Genomic DNA, 21,604 nt, shown 5'->3' with positions numbered 1-21,604 from the left:
AGATATTGAACGAGGTTGAAGAAGTATGCATTCCAGTTATAAAAACAAGTTTATGAAAAGAGTGGTGGAAGCTCAGCTGAATTGCTGAGGTTGAAGAACCAAATGATGAGTTGTAGAATGCTAGGAGCTTAGGGTTCAAACTTCAAACTGCTTAAAAAAAAAGTTTTTTACCTTCAAAGTTTGTTACTAGTTAGCCATAATGCTTACTGGTTATTATTCCTTTTGAGTTTAAATATTTCAAGAATATATACAAAAAAAAAAAATTAGTAATTTGAATGATCTTTGTTACATAATTAATTAATTTTAATTCTAATGTGGTTTACATAGTGATTGCCACTGCCTTGAGCCCATATGCTGATGATGATTGTGATTATGATACATGAGCATGGCATGTGTATATATATATAAATATATATATATAGTATGAACCTTGGCTATCTTTACATTGAAATCATCAATAGCCTTGTGGTTTAATGGTATTGTTCGATTATCTATGGAGGGGAATCAATCAAGAGTCTCGAGGCTTAGTTGCATGATTCAAGTCTCCCTTCCCCCACTTGTTGTAAGTGTGGGAAAAAATCTATGGGGGAGATTAGCAAACTAAAAAGAACCTGGAAAAAAAGATCAAGATTAGTACTTAGGCGTATAAGGAAAAATAGTGCAGTATTCATATATTGAAGTATTTTTTTAAAGCTTTCATAGTGAAGTCAAAAACAATTTTAGTCTATCATATGAGGATGCTTATGAGTCCATTCCAAATAGAAGTAAATATGTTGTAAGTTGTAACAGAATTTCAAGCTTTCTAAAAGAACTTCAGAATGTTTACATAGGGGAGAAGGTTGAAAGTGAAGCCTGAAAGGTTGGAAATTGGCTTTTGATACAACTAACCTTGTGTAATTTTTGCCTAGAGAAAGAAATTTCTGCAGTAGGTAAGGTGCTAATTTTGATAAGAGTGTTTGCTGTGAAAATATGGTAGATCAGTACACAAAGTGGCAAAAATTGTCTACTAAAAATAAGCATTGTGCAGTGCCGTATACATAGATTGTTTGGTTGAATCTACTTGGACATTTTTTTATACAGATATGTCCTTGACAAGTCACGGATCCTGTATGGAAACAAAATAAATTTGTTTTGGTAAGAATTAAATACTAGAATAGTAGGATTTGTCTAGTTGACATTACTGATTAGGATAATGACTGTTACAGTCTGGTTTTGCTTTCCAAGCAGTAACATTCGTTAATTTCTAATTTGGATCTGCATTTAGCTGATTGAATATGCTGTTATTTGTTATTACATATCCCCGAATAAGATTTCAGTCTACTCTACTCAACTCAACCCAACAACCCTGGATCAATCTTTTAGAGTACGCAGGCAATTCAATCTACATGGTTTAAAGCTCCACATGAATAAATAAATAAATAAACTTACAAAATGATTGGTGATAAGCTGTATCTTTTAAACACACCAAGCAATTTAGCCTACCAGAATGGTGCAGAGAATTTGGACAGTGTAAAGCTTAAGAGCTTCTAAGCTCTTTGCAAACATGATCTAACATGCCCAGAAATTCTCTCACAATGACAAATATCTGAAGTGGGTTGTCTTCGTGTTTGCTCACATCTCCATGAAAGTACTTTGCAATTTCCTTGACATGTGTTAGGACCCTATCTTCTTCTCCCTGCAAGTCTTTCAAAATTTTCTCTGCATAATCTATGAAGGATCTCATTGAGTTGACAAAGTTTCCATTTTGTTCATCCATACACAAGTCCTTTTGTACTAGATGTTGCAGTGTGGCCAATCCATCTGATAGTGTTGAGACAGAGCTTGCAAGAACATTCAAGTCAATCGTAGCTGTCTCTTTCACATTGGAGAGTTCTGTACTCAGACCAGAAACACGATCAAGACCCATTCTTCTGTAATCTTCTTCACTCTGTTCAACCCCCATAATACTATCTGAAACTCTAATTCCCTCAGACAGGAGTATTTCTTGAACAACAAAGTGGAGTAAGGTAGTTTTCCCATCAGTGGCTTTCACATGAGCAAGTTTAAGGAGGGTATCAAGCTTAAATGCTCTAGCACCTCCTCTGCTAGTTCCAACATTCATACGATTGCCTGTTTTGAGCACGGCTTCAAGTAGCTTTAAGAAAAGCCTGCTTGATCTGAGTTCCTTGCAGGCCTCCTATTAACAACATAAATCAGAGTCAGAGTGATCATTGTATTAGAAATGTTGGTTTTGATCAAAACTGATATGTTTATGATTGATGGTTACCTCTAGCATTGAAAAAGATTTCCTGAACTGAACCACTTCATCTTCAAAAGTTTCTCTGTAAAGCATGGCTTCAACTCGAAGAAAGGCAAATGGTATTTCAAGAATTTCTTTGAAAAACTTCTCTACAGACTCCAGTTCATTAATGTCTCCTTCATAGCTAGAGAGCTTAGCCTCTTCGTCTTTGGTAGGTACCATCTTCACCAATGCCTCCAGTTGTTGCAAACCCAAACCTTTCCCTGCTTCCCACCGTTTGATAAAAATTATAATCAGGTGATGGCATGAGAATGTCTGCACTTGTACTTGATATAACACCATGAATTGTTTGTTGGAGATATATTCTCTCTCCTCCAAAGTTATGGAACGATCATTTCCATTTGGAAAGGATCCATTTCATGGTTTAGATTAAACATTACAAATTTAAGGTCTAACCATGTCTACACACAGTTATACAAGAAATAAAATCCTAATCTTGAAATGGCCTCGCTCCATATGCTGGAAAACCTTAACTTTTGGAGGGGATCCTGTTCTAAAAGTTATAAGAACCTTTTTAGTAATTTGTAATCTATAATCCATTTGCTGGAAGTACAGGACTACAGGAGCCATCATTCTTCATTAGTGTCTTGACCAAAAATCTTTAAAAAACTGACACTGAAACTTGAAAGTCCAATTCTAACATAAGTGAATTGCTTAGAATTCACATCGCAAAATAATTTTTGGGGCATTTATAATAACTGTGTTTTAGTTCACATTTATTGTTACTCCATGCTCCTCACAACTTCATCCTCACAATGTGGAAAAATAGGCACTCGATCACAATTGCTTATGATTTAAAGCTTAGAAGTTATACCTTGTATTAGTGCTTTACATACTTCCTCAGCAGTCACATTCAAGGCTTTTGACAGTATACTTATGTTTTGTAGTCTCTTTGGCTCAAGGATATGCTTGCTTGGAGGAGGAATCTTGTTCTTTGCTTCATCACTCTTCATTGAGTTTTTTAAATTGTCTCCAAAAAGTGATTCAATCATTTCCTCATCTAACCTGTTTTGTGATTCATAATATGTTCAATTATATAGAAACAGTTTTTTAAATTGTCTCCAAAAAGTGAATCAATCATTTCCTCGTCCAACCTGTTTCGTGATTCATAATATGTTCAATTACACAGAAAGAGAAGAAGTATATTATAGCCAAAGAAAGTACAAAAAATTCTAAAGCTACCACCAATTTTAATTTGATTTGCTCTTCAACAACATAAAATAAACAGTAAATTATTTTAAATTATTTAATTTTTTGTTATTGGTGACTAATGTAGTAAAAATTTTAGTATCCTAACATGGTTAAAAACGTAATGCTAAAGCAACTTACTTAAATGAATGTGGCAGCATATCCCAAACCATAGGTTGGTCAGGGGCAGCTTTTACCTTGTCCCAGTGGAATGGCTTCAATTTTGGTAATGGAGCTGCATATTTGCCCAATGTAGTAGATTGAGGAGGTCGAGATGGTGGAGGAGGTGGGCCTTTGGCAGAGTTGTTTTTTCCTTTTGACAAAGGAGGTGGACATGGTGGTGGTGGAATAGAAGATGGAGCTTTTGATGATTTTGGAGGGGTCTGAGATGAAGAAGGAAAAAATGTCACATATGGGGGTGGAGGAGGAAGGGGTGGGCCTTTAGTAGAGTTATTTTTTCCTTTTAAACAAGGTGGACATGGTGGTGGTGGTGGTGGAATACAAGATGGAGTGTTTGATGATTTTGGAAAGGTTTGAGATGAAGAAGGAAAATATGTCACACATGGGGGTGGAGGTGGAGGAGGTGGGGGCTTGAAACTTTTCTGACAGTCTGAAGAAGATTCAAATGTTTGTTTCTCCTGTTTGTTATTGCATGGAGTTTGGGGACATTGGGTTAGTGATGAATCTTGGGTTGAGCTAATATCTGGGGTAGCTAGAGGCATTGGTAAACCTGTAGATTTGGCCATAGAAGGTTTAACATGTGACTATTGCGGAGAGAAAATGTCTTATGCCTCACTAAGACCACCAGCTGAAGCATTGGAAGGCCTGACATCTGATGAATTTGAAGTTGTAGGTTTGGGTGGTTGTTGAGGCTGAACTGCTTTTTAAGCAATTAGTTGTGCTTGGTCAGTGGTCTGTTTTTGTTGCTTGCTTAACCAGCTTGTTGTAGTTAATGGTTTCATTAATGATATCTTTTCATTCATCCAAAAATCAATAAAAGTCAATTGTGATGTGGTGCATCTTGTGATTGCTACTGTCATGAGCCCATATGCTGATGATGAGATGATGAGATGTGAAAAGGTTTATATAACCATAAATCAAATTTAAAGCTAGAGCTGAATGCTGCATTTTTGTTGATACCATGTATATAGATTCCGACCTATCCTATAAACTCCATGCCCCCATATCCCTCCCATTACATATTACCTACAAAATAGATTTTAATAGTATGAACCTTGGCCATCACTATGGGCTAATTGTTAAGAGTCTTGTGATTTATTGGTATTTTTTTGGGGCTGAATTGTGGTCAGGGGCGGAGCTATAGCAAGGCTTGGCCCCCCCAAAATTTTAAAAAATTATTTTATATTATGTATAAGTATTTAAAACTTTAAATATTTAGCTACAAAAATAAAAGTTAGCCCCCCAAAATGTTTGAGTTAGTCAAATGATGCTCTTAAAAATCAATAGAATTTGTCAATTGGTCTAGTAGTTATAGAAACAAGGTAGTTTTTGTTTTCTCTAATTAATTTTTTGTACATGTTTAAAATCAAACTAGACAGTTTTTGTACACTCATTGATATTTAAAAGATAATAAGTTCTCCTAAAAAATTATCTTGCAAATATACATATGTGAAAGTTGTTAATTTTATATACAATGTATTTATAAATTATGACCTACTCTAATATTAAAATATTAATGTTTATATTTGTGTATGTGCGTTTACGCATGTGTGTGATGGTTTATTCTGACTTGAGACTAATATATTAATACCAAAATTTGACCCCCCAAACAAAAAATCCTAGCTACTCCCCTGATTGTTAGCCTGATGCCTGATACTTCCATTGAGGAAAATTTGGGTTCAGATCTCCCTATTCCCATTTGTTATATGGAACAAAAGAAAAGGAAAAAAGACGAAGTGAGAATTCATTGAGGAGAGCAACAAAATGTGCATGAATGAGTAGCAATACTCTGATTGTTATGCAACCTCATAAAAGAAAAGTGTCCAAATGATCTTTCCACACCTAGTCTTACAAAGTTCTTCTCCCCCGTTTTTTGGTTCCAATCAATTGTTAGAAAGTATTTTGGGTGCTTGTGGCACATTCGGAACTAATCATCCAATTGACAAAAACAAGACAACATATTTGGTACTGCAATGGCTATAAAAACTGGCTTGCTCATTTTAATTTTCTTCCAAGATTTAAACCTGCCTTTGTGAAGCTTTTTCTGATAAGTCTAACAGTCTCTTGGTTTAATGTCATAGGATAAGCCTTTTCTCTAGCTCAATCAAGTTTGATTCCCAACTTTTCCTTAAAAAAAGAAAGAAGGTTTGATTCCCAACTTTCTTCCATGACGAAACTGCTAATTTGATAATATATATATATATATATATATATATATATATGTATGTATGCATGTATGTATATATTGTTGCACTCCTGTTGAGCCATATCAGCGTCGAATTTTGGTTTATTTCGATCAAATTCCGTTCAATTAGGTCAATTTCGGTCCAATTTGGTCCATTTAGGTCCATTCAGTTCATTTGGTCCACTTTGGTCACACTCTTTCTAATTCGGTTTATTTAGATCTATTTTAGTCCTATTTGGTCTCATTCGGTTCTGTTCGGTTCATTTGATTCTTATCTCATATTTAATTTTTTCACCCTAGCATGCAGTTTTGGTGTTGGCGAGTGAGTGTATTCCCTTATCTCCCCTTTCCATATATATACATATGTGTGTGTGTGTGTTTCTAAATAAAAATAAATAAATTTCACCCTAAGTCAAAGACTTGGCTTTTGTTTTAAACCTAAGTTAAAGACTTGGCTGTTGTTTTATTTTTGTGAGATGCTATGCCATACACTCATACTTCATTACAACATATTTTTCTGTGCAATCTTGCTATCTAATTGTTAGCCTCTCCATTAAAAAAAAAAATTGTCTCTCTCTCTCTCTCTCTCTCTCCATTCAATTATTTTAGTGATTGATTTTTCTAAATAATCTTTGGCTTTGAGATTTTTTTTTTTTGGTACTGAAAAAGCAAGGTATTACTCGAGAAGAATTTGGTTGGTAAGTGATTTTATTTTATTCTACCAATAAAGTAGAGTTACTCTCCCCTTATATCCCTTATATAATTATTGAATGTAAAATACATTATATTTCCTTGAAAATAAATAAAAACTTACAAATTTTAAAATACTTTCAAATCATAAATATTAATAGCTTAGTTTTGAAAATCTAATATATTGTATAAACTATATTTTGTTAGAAAATAATCACATCATTTTAAGAAGGGTTTGAGACTAACACATATAAGTCTCATTTACTACTTCATTTTTTCACTTTATAGAAAAAAAAGATATTACGTTCACGACATTTTCACAACAAATCATAGGTGATTGATTGTTATTAGTTTTAATTTGAACCTAACACTGAAATTACTTTTATACCTCACTAATAACAACCCGTAACAACCTGTCGCATAAAATTTATTGTGAAAATATTGTGGACATAACATTTCTCTAAAATAAAATCTTTAAATTTGTTCATGCGTTTGCAACTAGTTCCATTAATGCTCGAGCACTTATCATTAACCTATATATACAAACACAAAAGGAAGAAGAATAATTTGTGACAAAAAGTTTTTATTAGGTTGGGTTAGTAAACTTTTGTTTAGACCTTACAAGCCATGATATTGATATGATTAACCTGATAGCAAAAAAAAAAAAAAAGACAAAAAAAAGGGATAAAGTTTAGTTACAAAATTGGTTGTAGCCTAAAATTACAACTTTACTCAATATCTTTTCATTAGAGGTGAATTTTGACAAATTCATCATTAGATTACATATTTTTTTAGAAAATTAAAGATTAATAGTTATGTCATCAATAAATTGTTTAAATTGTAAGTTTTGTAATTTAAAATTATATATAAAACATAAAAATTAGATATCATATAGTTAATAATATCTAATTAACACAAAATTTGATTTGTGTATTAAGAGTGTAAAGAACATGCAATTCAACGATTAGATTTTTAAAATATGTATTAATGTGTATATTATTAAGTAAAGTTGTAACTTTAAGTTATAATCAATTTTATAGTTAAACTTTATAAAAAAAAAAAAAAAAAGAAAAGTAATTTGCAATGTCAGAGTGGACCTTTTTATTTTTGGGCCATAAACTTTAATAGGCCTTATCCTTGGCCCTTAAAAAAATATGGACCCGAAATTCTGAGATCCTACCTGGCTTCCAAGTCCCACCCTTCGACGTCGTTTTGTTTTTTAAAACGAAAATGAGTGAAAATGAAAACTGTACAAAAACCCTTCTCTTTTTGCCAAGTAGTAGAAATAAAAATCCCAAATTCTGGCGGGAATTTGATTTGGCGGAAATTGTTCATAATTTGACATTTTTACTCAAGCTCGTAGTCGTAGCTTCCCATTATCTTTCAATTTTGTAAACCCTAAGAGAGAGAGAGAGAGAGAGAGAGAGAGAGAGAGAGAGAGAGAGAGAAAGCTCAAATTCTCTAATTATCAGCTCTGTATTTTTAGGGTTTCATTTCTTCATCGATAGGTCAGAAATCTCTCCCTCTCTCTGTTGCTCATAATTGTGCGTGTTTTTGAGTTTTTATGATTTACACTTTAATTTAGATTTTATTTATTTATATTTTATTTTTGGGGTGTAATGGCATTGTTTGGTTTTATTTTATATTGATCTCTATTTTCATATACTTGAAAAGTAAAATGCTTTAGTAATTAGAATAGGAATGGACGAATTTTTTCTTTTTAATTTTTTTTTTAATATTTTGTCTCTTATTTGTTTGTGTTATGGCATTGCTTGGTTGCTGAGAAAATGAAGGAAAAAATTAAAGAGAAACTAGAATGCAAAAAAGAAAGAAAGTTAATGGCATTGTTTTGGGAAATTATGAATTTTAGTTGAGGAATGGAAGTTAGTTGTTAGTGTTGTTGTTTTTTTCTGGGTGATACAGTGTTGATTGGTTGTTGAGAAAATGAAGGAAGAGAGAATGAAAAATGTTCGTGGTGTTTGACTTTGGGAAATTGGGTACTCAAGTTGATTTTTTTTTTTTCATGTTGTTGGACTGTTGTTTTGCTTGATTGTATATTTGTGATATTTGTGTTCAAAAAGGGTTAGCTGAATATCTGTTTGTTTGCTAAGAAAATTGACGAAAAGAGCAGGATATAAATGTTGGTAATCTTATATGTTTGCTTGTTTTATGGCGTGGAAGTAATTTTGCCATTTTTTGGTTAGTTTTTTCTTTTATGTTGTCCTGAATAAATTTCTATATTTATCTCTCAGCAATTTGATGAATGGAATTTAGAATGGCTGACTTATTGGAATGAGAATGGGTGATTTTTCCTTGTTATGATTGTCTGGTAGTTGAGAAAATGAAGGAAAGAAAAGGGTGGAGTGTAATGAAATTTTTTATAACCTTAGACTTTTCACCATCAGAGAGTTTAAGAAATTGTGTACTTGGTTGTTTTCATGTAGCAGTTTCTATTTTGTTTGATCAATTTTTTATGATTTGCTGAGTTAACTGTTTAAAAGGGTTTTTCTGACTTTCTGTTTGGTTGCTAAGTAAATTGTGGTAAAGAACAAAATATAAATCTTGGAATGTCACATCTAAGGTTGTTTTTCTGTTTTAATGCCTTAAAAATAAAATGAACACAAAAGACTTGGTTTAGCAAAGAGACAATTATGCTGTATTACAATCCTTTGGTTTTATGCCTTAAATCTTTAGCCTTTGGGTTTTCTTTTATTCTAGTTCTTCCACCCCCCCCCCCCCTCTGAATGGGAGTTATTTCTTGGGTTTTCAACTCTGATTGCGGCTCTACCTCTTATAGAGTTAGGTTTATACTTTACAGGCATATATGAGTAGGTCTAAATATCCTATTTTGTCACTGACTTGAAATTGGTGTTGGGTTATACTTGCTATGAAGCTAGTAGAAAATAAAATGTTGTCATTGTGTAGTGTATGTATACAAAGTACAAGTTTGGGTAGCTTTTTGATTTTCTTGATAAGTAGTACTTGAGCTATCTTTAATATTCCCTCAATCAATCCTCTTATTGATGTTAATTTCCCTTTTTTCTTTTCCCTAGAGAACATTTTCATACCATGGATGGAAATGGCCTATCCTCTGATGAAGTCATTGCAAAACTGATTGAGATGGGATTTCAGAATTCTTCTGTCTTGGAAGCTGTAAAAGCAGTGGGTCCATCATTTGATGATGCTCTGGAGTATCTCTCAAATTATTCTCATAGAAAAAGTCGGGGTGCATCTAGTAGTTCTAGATGTTCCACAAGCAATGAAAAAAATCTAGGTAAAAGAACCTTGTCCTCCTTACCTTCTTCAGGTCAACTACGACAGTCGAGCATACTGGACCATTTCCAATCCACAGCTAGACCTAAAAAACGCAGGACTGGTTTCCTACCTGATGCATTGGTTCCTGTGGAAGAACATAAGGAAGATCTTTCTGGCATGCATTGTAACCTTGAAACTATGTCGGAATTATTTCCAGTTGACTGCCCTTGGGAGTTAGACATTGCATCAGATTGGGAGAAGAAAGTTGTCAGTCTCTTGCAAAAGCATTTCCGGTATTCATCCTTGAAGAATTTCCAGAAGGAAGCCTTGGCTGCTTGGTTAGCTCACCAAGATTGTCTTGTCCTTGCCGCAACAGGGTCTGGTAACGTTTTTATTTATTTTATTTTATTTTATTAAAAATATATTGCTGTCTGTACACTGTACCCATTATATAGTTTTGTTGGGCTCTAATTAGTTGGACATGATAACTTTCTACAGGGAAGTCATTGTGTTTCCAGATTCCAGCGTTATTAACAGGGAAAGTTGTAGTGGTGATTTCACCCTTGATTAGTTTGATGCATGATCAATGCTTAAAGCTAGCAAAACACGGGGTCTCTGCTTGCTTTCTTGGTTCTGGGCAACCTGACAGTACTGTGGAACAGAAAGCAATGAGAGGCATGTATAGCATTGTATATGTTTGTCCAGAGACAGTTTTAAGGTAGATGACATGCCATGTGACTTGTGTTTTAAAGAGTAACATGTTTTTAATTTCTTAGAAGTCAAACTCAAACTCAACTAAGTGTTGGTACCAAATAAATTGGGGCTGGCTCTATGGATCCTCATCAACTATTTAGGCCAATATACTAGTCTGCCAGATCATATTCAAAATTATATTCTCTATTGCTTTCCTCTTTAACATATCATTCTTTATATATATATGTGTGTGCGTATATACATATGTATGTATGGAGGTATTTATGTTTTTTGTTTCAAGTAGAATAAAGAAACCATATGTCTGTAGATTGATAAAACCACTTCAGAGGCTTGCAGAAGGTCGTGGAATTGCTTTGTTTGCTATTGATGAAGTCCATTGTGTTTCCAAGTGGGGTCATGATTTTCGGCCTGATTACAGGTTTGTGCTTCCCATTCTGGATGACTGTACATCTATATTTCACAGCAGTGGTTTGATTTTATTGCTTCACTACTAATGAATATATATTATCAATAGCCAATGGCTTAGCCATGCATTTGGTTCAAATGAAATTCAGGAGAGACTAATCATAGTTAATCCAACCTGGGAAACCCTGCTTGCAATGTTTTCAATAAGACAATGAGAAGAAGTCCTGTATCTATTTAGTTTCAGACTGTTTCTCTTTTTAGTTTATAATTCACTTTGAGCCTTTAATATCCAGCTTGAATCTGCTGTGCCTTTGAAGTTTTAATGTCCACTCTCTGAGGTTCTTCAACCTAGTTCTTGTACTAGACGATTAGAGTTGTTGCAATTGTTTGACTTATGCATTTAAATGTTTCAGGCGACTATCTGTGTTGCGGGAGAATTTCAGTGCTTGCAATTTAAAATTCTTAAAATATGACATACCACTGATGGCCTTGACTGCTACTGCCACAATTCGGGTTCGGGAAGATATTCTTAAATCGCTGTGCATGTCAAAGGAAACAAAAATTGTTATTACTTCATTTTTCAGGCCAAATCTTCGGTTTTCGGTGAGATTTTTATATTATTCTTTTATGTTCCATTTTCAGTATGTTATTGGAGATATATCTTTTCCAGATTGGTCCTTTGTACGCAATTTTTATTAGGATTTTACTATGCTAGAGGATGTTTTCAAGGGTTTCCTAATGGACTCTTTTTGAATAATTATTAGATTGACCTCATAATTTCTTCATAACTTCCACATCATCTTCTTCTTTTTATTTTTTTATTTTTTACTTTATCCTTATTTGTCACTGAAGAAATATCAATAATTCACTTGCTTCCATTTACAGGTAAAACATAGTAGAACATCTTCACCATCTTCCTATGCAAAGGATTTCAGTGAATTGATAGACATATATGTCAGAAAGAGAAAGACTGGTGAGAAGAAACAGACTATCATCTCAGAAGAATTAGATGATACATCTTATGGCTCTGATAGTTATGAAATTGAGGATTCCTATACTGGTGGAGATGTTGATGAAGTAGATTCAATGGAGGAAAATGGTTTGACTGCTTCAAAGGGAAAAGAGATGTCAGTTGAATATTTGGAAAATGATGTTGACGTATTTCAGAGTGTGGATGATTGGGATGGTACAAACCTTTGAATTTTGTCTTCCATTCTTATGCTTTGTTCTTTGGTCATTTATTAATGTTCTCTCAACAAATTTTCAAGATTATGGCTAATTGATGATTTTTTGTTCAATAGCTCAATCACTTTTATTCTTGCAGTTGCCTTTGGTGAATTCAATGGACAATCTTCTTGGGAGGAAGGGGATATGAGAGGGTTATCTGAGACAATTGATCCACCAAGTAAACCAGAAGAAAGATTAAGACTTCTGCATGAGCCCTTAGAACAAGGTCCAACCATCATATATGTTCCTACTAGAAAAGAAACATTGAGAATCGCAAAATTTCTTTCTGGTTTTGGTGTGAAGGCAGCTGCTTATAACGCATCGGTATTTTTTGACAATTACTAGAAGTTTATTTATATGCATTGTATTTTAGAGTTTATTCTCAACTTACTAGCAAGTGTGGTCACTTAACCAACCTCTTAGCCCAACAGGAATTCGTTTGACATTATCATGTGTTTCCCATATTTCTGAACCAGGGTTTTCTTAAAAAAATTCAAAATTAAGGTTTATCTAGGGTTGCCATTACAATATACTGCAGAAACTTGACTAATTGTCGAATCCACAAGGGTGATGAAATGCCAATTGAAAGGGAAATCAGGTGGCTATCTGCATTACAACATTCTTGTTTTTAATGTACTTTCATAACCCTGCTTGTGATGCAGTTCATTTTAAAAGCTAGCTGTTACTACTTGTCACTGTCCAGCAAGTACAATCATTAGTTTCCTATGTTCAGCACTAGTGCTTATGTTGTATGATAAGTAGATCCTTTTACTTGTAATAGCCTTTATCACTTGTAACAGAAAGTTAGTTAGTAGTTGATAGGTTGTTAGTGATAAATGCAATAGCCTATCAGTTAGTTAGAGATGTTTGTTAGGCTTTGGTCAATCAAATGGCAGCTGCATGGTAGGTTCTTGTAACTAACTTCCTAACCAATCAAAAGCTTGCTTATGTAACTATAAATAAGCAAGGCTGCCCTCATTGTAATTAGTTGAAATTGAATCCTAGAAATCTCTACTTGTGAGGCATTATTCCAATAGTGTGTCCCTTGAAGAGCTAGTTCGTTCTTTCTTTGCTCTAAGCAACTTAGCTTTCTAAAACAGTCCTCCTTTTCACCAATTTCCTCCATCGGCTTGCTAATGGTAGTATTTTGAAACTTTTTGACCTAGTTGTCCTACTGAGCTTCTCATTAATTTTTACATATCATATCAATTGTGTAAAATTCTCACCAGTAGCATGTAGATTACTTTCTCCTATAAAAATTTTGGAAAATTTAATTTATTCCCTTGAATTTTAATTCAATTATGAAATTTTTACTAGATTTAATTTTTGTCAATTTGGTCCCTTGCTTTTAGTCTGGTCCATCTGTCCATATCTGTAAGCAAATGGAGCCATTTAACATTTTTTTTTATAAATTAATTTTAAAATAATACACATCACATAACAAGATATAGTAAATGGCGCATCTCATGAATGCTTTTATTTAAATAATTAATAAAGGAAGAATCTTTAAATGTCTTTGTTTGCTAACAGATTTGGATGGAAGGGCCAAATTGACTCATTGTGAGGGACTAAATTGAATTCTTGCCTAAAATTTTATACATCTGGTATTGAACTAATATGGTCTTATTGCCTCACAGTTGCCAAAATCACATTTAAGGCAGGTTCACAAGGAATTTCATGAAAATACTTTAGAGGTAAGGATTTTAGCTTTTCATGGAAGATGCTGAAAATGCATAAGGCTTTTTTTGTTTGTGAGTGCTCGTGCATATGCATAGACACTCTGATACATAACTAGATTTGTATATACTGTGTTTGATTTTAGGCCATTGGGTTGTTTTAATGCATGTACTAGATAGATGTATATATGTCATGTTATTTATCAAAAACTGGATAGATGTAAATATGTTAATCATCAAAAAAAAGATAGATGTATATATGTCATATGTAGTTTATGAGTGTATTTTCTGAGTTAAAAGGCACTTTTTTTTATCCATCTTTTACCTATTAAGAGTCAAGTTGCTGTCCAAATCAGAAACTAGATATTAGTGGACTGGAAATATAACTTTTAGGCCTTTACTTGATCTAAGTGGAATTACTGATTTTCTTTAGTTAACTGAAAGAGGTTAATTAGATGAGATTCAAACTTTAGTTTGGATTAATAATTTTATTGTTCTAGTTTTATCTTTTCTCACCTTTAGAGGAATAGCATGTGTTTCCACAATCAGTAGAGTTTTCTGCAAGGAGTACTTAGTTACTCCTATTTGAGTGTAAACAGTGTCTTTGTTATAAAAATTTCACTTATATTAATCTAGAGGCTTAAATATGCTTTTAGTCTTCAACTTTTTGGAGTGTTCATTTCAGTACTCAACAAATTTCGTGTTTCATTTTAGTCCTTGATCTTTTAACAGTGTCTCATTCTTGTCCTTACTGTCACCTACCTGACAAATCAATCCCTTCCCATTAAACCCCATCCAGCTCTTTTTGATGTCTATTGCATATTTAAACACTTTAGTTACTACTATACAATGCAAACTAAGAAAGCCACTTTCTGTATGGTTTTGAGAATGTGAGAAATAAAGAAGAAATTTGCTGAACTCAAAACAAAAATCATCTCATTCCATTTCCACTAAAATGAGCCTAACTTACAATTATATATATATATATATATATATATATATATACATATATATATATATTTCTGAGTCATTCAAATTTCTTGATTACAAGATCCAAACTTCGCATTTCTCTTACCTAGGTTTTCTCTCCGCCTAAACAGACCATAACTTTATTTTCCTTTTCCCACATTTTCTCAGCTACCAAACTATGTAATAAAAAACAAAAAAAAAGAAGAAAGAAAAAGAAATGGTATTATTAGAGTATGACCCTGAGGCGGTTTTACAAAAAAAAATGACCTTGAGGCGGTGTTAAGGAGAGAGAATTTCGATGGCAGAGTAATCAGCTCTTTCAGCATTGGCAGAGGAAACAAGAGAGTTGATATTGTCACTTGCAGTTAAGGAATTGTATGAGGGCGAGGCCTTTGTGGTCATATGATAAACCTTAGAAGTGGAGGGCTGTGGCTATGATGAAGAAGAGTGAGCTGTGACAGATTTGAATATGAGCTGAGTTGTAGAGATAGAGGGTATAAGAGAAACAAGTGAGGGGATTGAGTTTGGAAAGAGAGAGAATGAGATCCAAAGAGAGAGTGTGTGTGATCTGTCAGGTTGCCAAGAAAGTGAAGGAAAAGAAATAAAGTGGGGACGGTTTTTTGAATCATTTTATTCTTCTCTTTCCCCCTTCAAAATTGAGGAATCGAGATTTTTTTCCCATTAAGACGCTGATGTTTTTTTAGTGCAACTAAATATATTTTTATTATAACAAGTGACACATAAGCATTCCATTAGCTTTGTCAGCAATTTCCTTCAGTTAGGTGACAGTAAGGGCGTGAATGAAACACTAATTTGTTGAGTACTAAAATGAAAACTTCCCAAAAGTTGAGGACCAGCAGCATATTTAAGCCTACTTTAATTTAAAACCACCTATGGTGTGTATTTCTGTACTTCCTGATCGTGAGGCTGCTTATATTTTATTGAAGTTTGGTGAACTAAAATAATTGATCTAGAAGAGCAGTCTATTTGATTCCATTATTTTGGTTCCAAATATACATTACTGTTGAGAATTTCAGCTAGCTATTTTTCTTGAATTCCAGTTGATGTTTATACTGTACCCTATATTATTTCTTTTCCAACTTGAAATCCTAACCCTTCTCTCCGTGAATGCTACTAAAATGGCTGTTTTAATTGTTTCAGGCTTGTTATTTGTTATTGTTTAGCCTTTGCCTGCCTTAATCATGTTTTGCATCAGTTATAATGTGCAATCATTCTTTTCTACAGTGTAATCCATTTCATTAGCTTTTTATAAAAGGAAATTTATGGGTTTCTCCTTTCTATGTCCTACCAGACTTGTCCATTTTAAATATTTCCTTTTCTTGTCATTAATGCAATGTTTAAGTTTTTTTTTTTTATTTAAAAATTTTTATTTTTAAAATTAACTTGAATACTGAATAAAATTCATCTAGAGAGGTTGGTCTATGGTCTTATGACATTCGCATTCCATACTGTTTCATGTAAACTAATCTTTGATCCCTATTCTTGCTATATAAATCAACAGAACACAATCTCTTTATTATTTCATTCCTCCAGTTTATTTGATGAGAATAATATGGAGATAGAAATTTTCATTTTGTACTCAACTTTTTTTTTCCTCCTACCTGCAGGTAGTTGTTGCAACAATTGCTTTTGGAATGGGGATTGACAAGTCGAATGTCCGAAGAATCATCCATTATGGTTGGCCACAGGTGATTTTTTTATTTTTATTTTTTAAAGTTTGATCTTGCTGCCAGTGCCATATTTACTGGGTTTCATGATCTCTAGGCCTTCCTGCTATGAGATATTCCCAGTGCAGAAGCATATTTATTTATAATGACCATGCATAAACTGTTGCATATTTCCTCAATATCAATTAGTGAACTTTTCTTTGTTGAAATTTGCAAGTCTGTTGTGCCTGCCAAAATTATTAATTTTTTTCCTGGTTATAAAAATTTTCAGTATTTGTAGTGTGATTCTGTGAGCTTTAACCATTGATTTGCTTACAGAGTTTGGAGGCATACTATCAAGAAGCAGGTCGAGCTGGCAGGGATGGGAAATTAGCAGATTGCAGTAAGCTTTTTTATATTTTTATTTTTTTAATAAGTAATAAATTATGCTTTTGAAGTGTATGTTGTTGCCTAATTCAAATCAAAATTCCTAGTCAGCGACTCAGCACCATGAGCTATAGCTCAAATAAAATGACACCTCCTTCCCTTAAAAAAACCAGGTGGTGGAAAGGTCATGAGTTCAAAATTTGCAACATGCATGTGCAGCTTACCAAAAAAAAATGTTCGCAATTTTTTTTTTACTTGCATACAATGAATGCTTTCTATGCTTAACACCGGAATTTTGAAACTCCTTTTTCACCATATCTTGCCTTTTGGGAAATTGTTTGTATTGTGAAGTCTAGATAATTGAATGGTGTGTTGTAAACTGTTGAACAAAGCAAAATCAAAATGCGTTTTGGAACTGTCATTATGAATTCTAAGAGTTTCTGCAAAATCTGTTTATGTTTTTTCCAAGCAGCTCTATATGCAAACCTAACACGTGTTCCGTCACTCTTGCCAAGTAAAAGAAGTGAAGATCAGACAAAACAAGCATATAAGATGCTATCTGATTGCTTCAGGTTAATGTTAAATAGATTTCCTTAAAGCCATGTTTGCCTTTTACTTTTAGGAACATTTTATTACAAATTATTTTGATATACTTGCAGATATGGGATGAATACTTCATGCTGTCGGGCTAAGATACTTGTGGAGTACTTCGGAGAGGATTTTAGTTATGATGCATGTCTCTTGTATGTGATAATTACTTTCATTTCTATTTTTCATCTCAAAAAAAAAAAAAAAAAATCATCTGCCATAATCATTTTTTTTTTGGAGTAGCAATTTTATAGAGGTTAACTCAATGAGAGGTGTTATGTCCACAACATTTTCACAACAAATTATAGGTGGTTAGTTGTTATTTGTTTTAATTTGAACTAACAATTGAAATTACTTTTCTACCTCACCAATAACAATCTGTATCGACTTGCCACATAGGATTTTTTGTGAAAATGTTGTGAAAATATTGTGAGCATAGCATTTCTCTAACTCAATAGTTATTATCCAACTAGCTAGTCTGCTACATTGTCGTGGTTAGTAATCTCTATCTAATGTTGTTCTACATTTTCAGGTGTGATCTGTGCACCGATGGAGTTCCTCAAATGCAGAATTTGAAAGAGGAGGCAGATCTTTTAGTACGGGTTATTGCTACTAATTGTGTAAGTATCATGTATTATTATTTCAGTTGTGTTGATATCTCTTATAAAAAAAATAAAAAAAAGTTGTATGAAGATCTAATCTTCCATTATTCTTTAGGTATCAGTCTGCATTTTAGCTGCTAGACATTACTATTTTTGACTATCTGATGATGGACGGGGGTTTTTGATCATTCTTGGTATTTTTTGAACACATTTTTCTTCAATTGGATTTATATTTCATTAAACTAAAATATTTCATATAACTAAATGCATGAGTCCATCTTAAGAAGTGACTGCCAACTTGTCAAGAATATTACATTGGAGTATCAAAATTTTAAGTAGTCAATGGACATATCATATACTCATGGAGCTGACCGTTATTATTATTCCTAAAATAAGATGTATGTTGAATATCAGGGGAGCACTTTCATGGATGACTCGTATGATGATACTACATGCACTGACATTAAGCAATGGAGATCTATGGAAATGTTGAATCTCAGAGCGTATGTCAGTAAAATAAGGGAGCTGGTGATTCTCTCTCTCTCTCTCTCTCACACACACACACACATATATACACAGCTTCTTGGCTTCTTGATATGGTGTTTACTATTTAACACGTTTTTCAATTCTTTGCCATTTGATTGTTTTTTATGTATTGACTACGTGTAGTATCAAAAATTTGTGACAACTGATCTGCTATGGTGGCGAGGTCTTGCACGAATTCTGGAAGGTAAAGGGTACATCCAAGAGGCAGATGACAAGGTATATAGTATATACAATCAGAAAATAACGTTTGCTGCAAATTTTAGTCGATTCATATCATGGGAGTGGCAAACACCTTGGGAGGTTTTATCCTCAGGGAATTACTTGGACAATTCAGTTACCCTGGCTTAAGGATTTGGCTGAAATTTTCACCAGCTGCTGGTCCAATAGTCACCAGCATTTCACTGGAAGAAAAAAGAACAAGTCTGGTCTTCTAATGTTATATGGGTATTAAACATTTGGTCATCTGTGTCATGCAACAACATAAATTCTTAGAGGGTTTTTTTTAAAAAAAAAAAAAAAAAAAACCAAAATTAGTAGTTGATCATAAAAGTCTGTCCCTCACAAATTCCAACTAGGGATAGCAACAGTTGAGTACTTGTTTTACTATGTTTTCGGGGAAAATATGTGCTCACCTGCCTAAAACTGTAGAGCAACGTTAATAACAAGTTCATTTATGCTTGCATGTCTGAATGCATCCCATGCATGTGGTATTGTGTTTGTGTGCCCATGTTTCTTTATGTGTGCATGTATGTTGCAAGCCCTTCATTTAGTTAATTTTTACAGTACTGTTCGTGCAGATTCATGTTCAGATAAAATTCCCAGAGCCAACAAAATTAGGACTGGAGTTTCTGAGATCTAAAGGGGATGAAACTTTCGATGTTTATCCTGAAGCAGATATGCTGCTCTCAATGAACAAGTGCACATCTTATTCAACTTTCACAGAATGGGGAAAGGGCTGGGCAGATCCTGAGATTCGTCGTCAGCGCTTAGAAAGGATGCGACAAAAGCCAGATGGGTCTCGTGGTAAACAGAAGCAGCGAAAGTCCCGGGCGTCAAGAAAGTCACGGAGTAGAAAATCAAGTAAAAACAACTCAGATTTGAGAACTGTCAGAGGTAGAATAGAAGCAAAACTCTCAAAATACAAATGACAAATCAAGGTCATTGAATTAATGAAAGTGCATATGTATTCAATATGTGATTTGGTTGTTTTGATCATTCAATATCAAAGATTGAAAGTTAAAAGAGAAGAATATATATATATATACACACACACACTATAGAAGAGAGTTTTGTATATGGGTCTTGTAGTAGTGTAGTGCATACCAAGATTGTAATCAATTACAGAACCTGATTCATTTGTAGTGTTTAGGGACAGGAGGTGAAATCAGGGTGGGTTTAATACCATGGTTTATATATCCAAAAAAATAGAGAAAAAAATTGTGCAAAGAAAACAATTATACTACAAAAGATTTGTTGCACATGGTGCTCTTTGAAATCATTACCACGACATGGGAGGCTCTCAGCGACAAGTTGGGTCGAGAAGTGTATAATGTTGGTGCTGGTCTGTTGTGTTTGCTGATCGAGAAAACAAGAGACTAGTAGGTAAGGTTGAGAGGCAAGACGTTCGAGTTATTGGAAAGAAAAGATGTGCAACCGAAGAGGACATGGGTAGAAGAAACCGTGCCAAAAGGGTCACCTAAGGCTAAGGTTGGCTTGGCTAGTATATGATGTTTTTGTTGGTACAAAAGAAACAATTTCTTGGTCTCTTGCTATGTAGAAGATTTGTTATTTCTCGTTTTCTTGGCATCTATATGTATAGAATATTGATAGGACTTTCTTTACTTTTGGTTTTGAGGTTGGCTAGGGTTTGATAAAAAGGAAATAAACATGGAAAAAGAGATCAGGATTGGTAGTTATTGGGTGAATCAGATTGGAAGTACAAATTTGTCTTATTTTTCTTTGTAATAATTCATTGCAATATATTTTACCGGGGTTTTTATTTTATTTATTTATATGGCACTAGTTGTAGACTTGTGCGATGAACGAAAAAATTTAATGATTTATTTGTTTTAAGTGAAAAATGAAAATAGTAGATGAGACTTAATTATTAGTTTCAAACCTTTCTTAAAATAATGTGATTATTTTTCAACAAACTATAGTTGACAATTGATACAATATATTAAAATTTCTAAATTGAGCTATCCATATTTATTATTTGAAAGTGTTTTAAATTGTGTAAGTTTTTTTTTTCTTCAAGAAACATAATGCATTTTATATTCAATTATTATATAAGGTGAGATATTTTGTAAATAATATAATGAGTGGTTAAAATTTATTTATAGTGCTTTTTACAAATAGTTCATCCTCTATACGATATAACTAAATCCATTACTTATATTAGATATAGATTGGTTCATATTGGGCCTTGTTAAAGTTTTTCAATTTTTTATTCTTGAACTGCATAATCATTCATAATTATATGAATAGAAAAAATAGTGTCATTATTAATGTATAGTGAAGAATTTCTAAATGGCCTTCATAGCCAAGTAAAAAAAGTTTAGTGTATCATATTAGGATGTTTACATAGCAGAGAAAGGTTGATTAAATAGAAGAGAAGGTTGTAATTGAAATCCTGAAAAGTTTGAAAATTGGCTTGTGGTTTAATAAGAAAGCAACTTTTTTTGAAAGCCTGGGGTTGGAAGTTTGTCAAAGTTTATGATCCCTGCCTATAGAAAATGCTGAAAAAGACGGAGGGTGCTAATTTTGATAAGTGTGCTTGTTGTGAGCATATGGTGGATCAGTACTCAAAGTGGCAATAACTATCAAATTAAAATAAGCATTGTGCAGTGCCATATGCATAGATTTATTTGATTTTCTTATTAGACATTCTTTTTAAACTGACGTGCTTGACAAGTCACTGTTCCTAATATGGAACCAAAATAAATTTGTCTTGGGTAAGAATTAATTAATTGATTAAGCACTACGATTTGTCTTGTTGAGATTAGAGACTAGGATAATGGCTGTTA

General features: G+C 33.3%; 2 protein-coding genes across 3 annotated transcripts; one reads left to right on the top strand and one right to left on the bottom strand.

Moving 5' to 3' along the window:
* Positions 1–1,516: 1,516 nt before the first annotated feature.
* Positions 1,517–4,344, bottom strand: LOC142626821 (formin-like protein 11). The gene is made up of 4 exons (XM_075800534.1): positions 3,629–4,344; positions 3,114–3,304; positions 2,267–2,502; positions 1,517–2,176 (listed from the first exon to the last, which is right to left on the bottom strand). Exons 1-4 carry the CDS (start codon positions 4,231–4,233, stop codon positions 1,517–1,519), a joined length of 1,692 nt encoding a protein of 563 aa, XP_075656649.1. The 5' UTR covers positions 4,234–4,344.
* Positions 4,345–7,783: 3,439 nt separating this feature from the next.
* Positions 7,784–20,419, top strand: LOC142626856 (ATP-dependent DNA helicase Q-like SIM). 2 transcript variants are annotated; one of them, XM_075800562.1, is made up of 17 exons: positions 7,784–7,954; positions 7,991–8,050; positions 9,596–10,179; positions 10,296–10,515; positions 10,819–10,929; positions 11,330–11,519; positions 11,802–12,102; positions 12,241–12,467; positions 13,781–13,837; positions 16,417–16,497; positions 16,795–16,858; positions 17,312–17,414; positions 17,502–17,585; positions 17,963–18,050; positions 18,447–18,560; positions 18,702–18,794; positions 19,376–20,419. In XM_075800562.1, exons 3-17 carry the CDS (start codon positions 9,612–9,614, stop codon positions 19,724–19,726), a joined length of 2,652 nt encoding a protein of 883 aa, XP_075656677.1. In that variant the 5' UTR covers positions 7,784–7,954; positions 7,991–8,050; positions 9,596–9,611; the 3' UTR covers positions 19,727–20,419. The 2 variants fall into 2 exon arrangements, with proteins under 2 accessions (XP_075656677.1, XP_075656678.1); XM_075800563.1 differs by having other exon boundaries at positions 7,785–7,954; positions 17,315–17,414.
* The last annotated feature ends 1,185 nt before the right edge of the window (positions 20,420–21,604 follow it).

This window comes from Castanea sativa, chromosome 3 (genome assembly GCF_040712315.1).
Source record: "Castanea sativa cultivar Marrone di Chiusa Pesio chromosome 3, ASM4071231v1".
NCBI classification, from domain to species: Eukaryota; Viridiplantae; Streptophyta; class Magnoliopsida; order Fagales; family Fagaceae; genus Castanea; species Castanea sativa.
The sequence above is the reverse complement of the archived record's forward strand: the minus strand, read 5'-3'. Positions and strand labels throughout refer to the sequence as shown.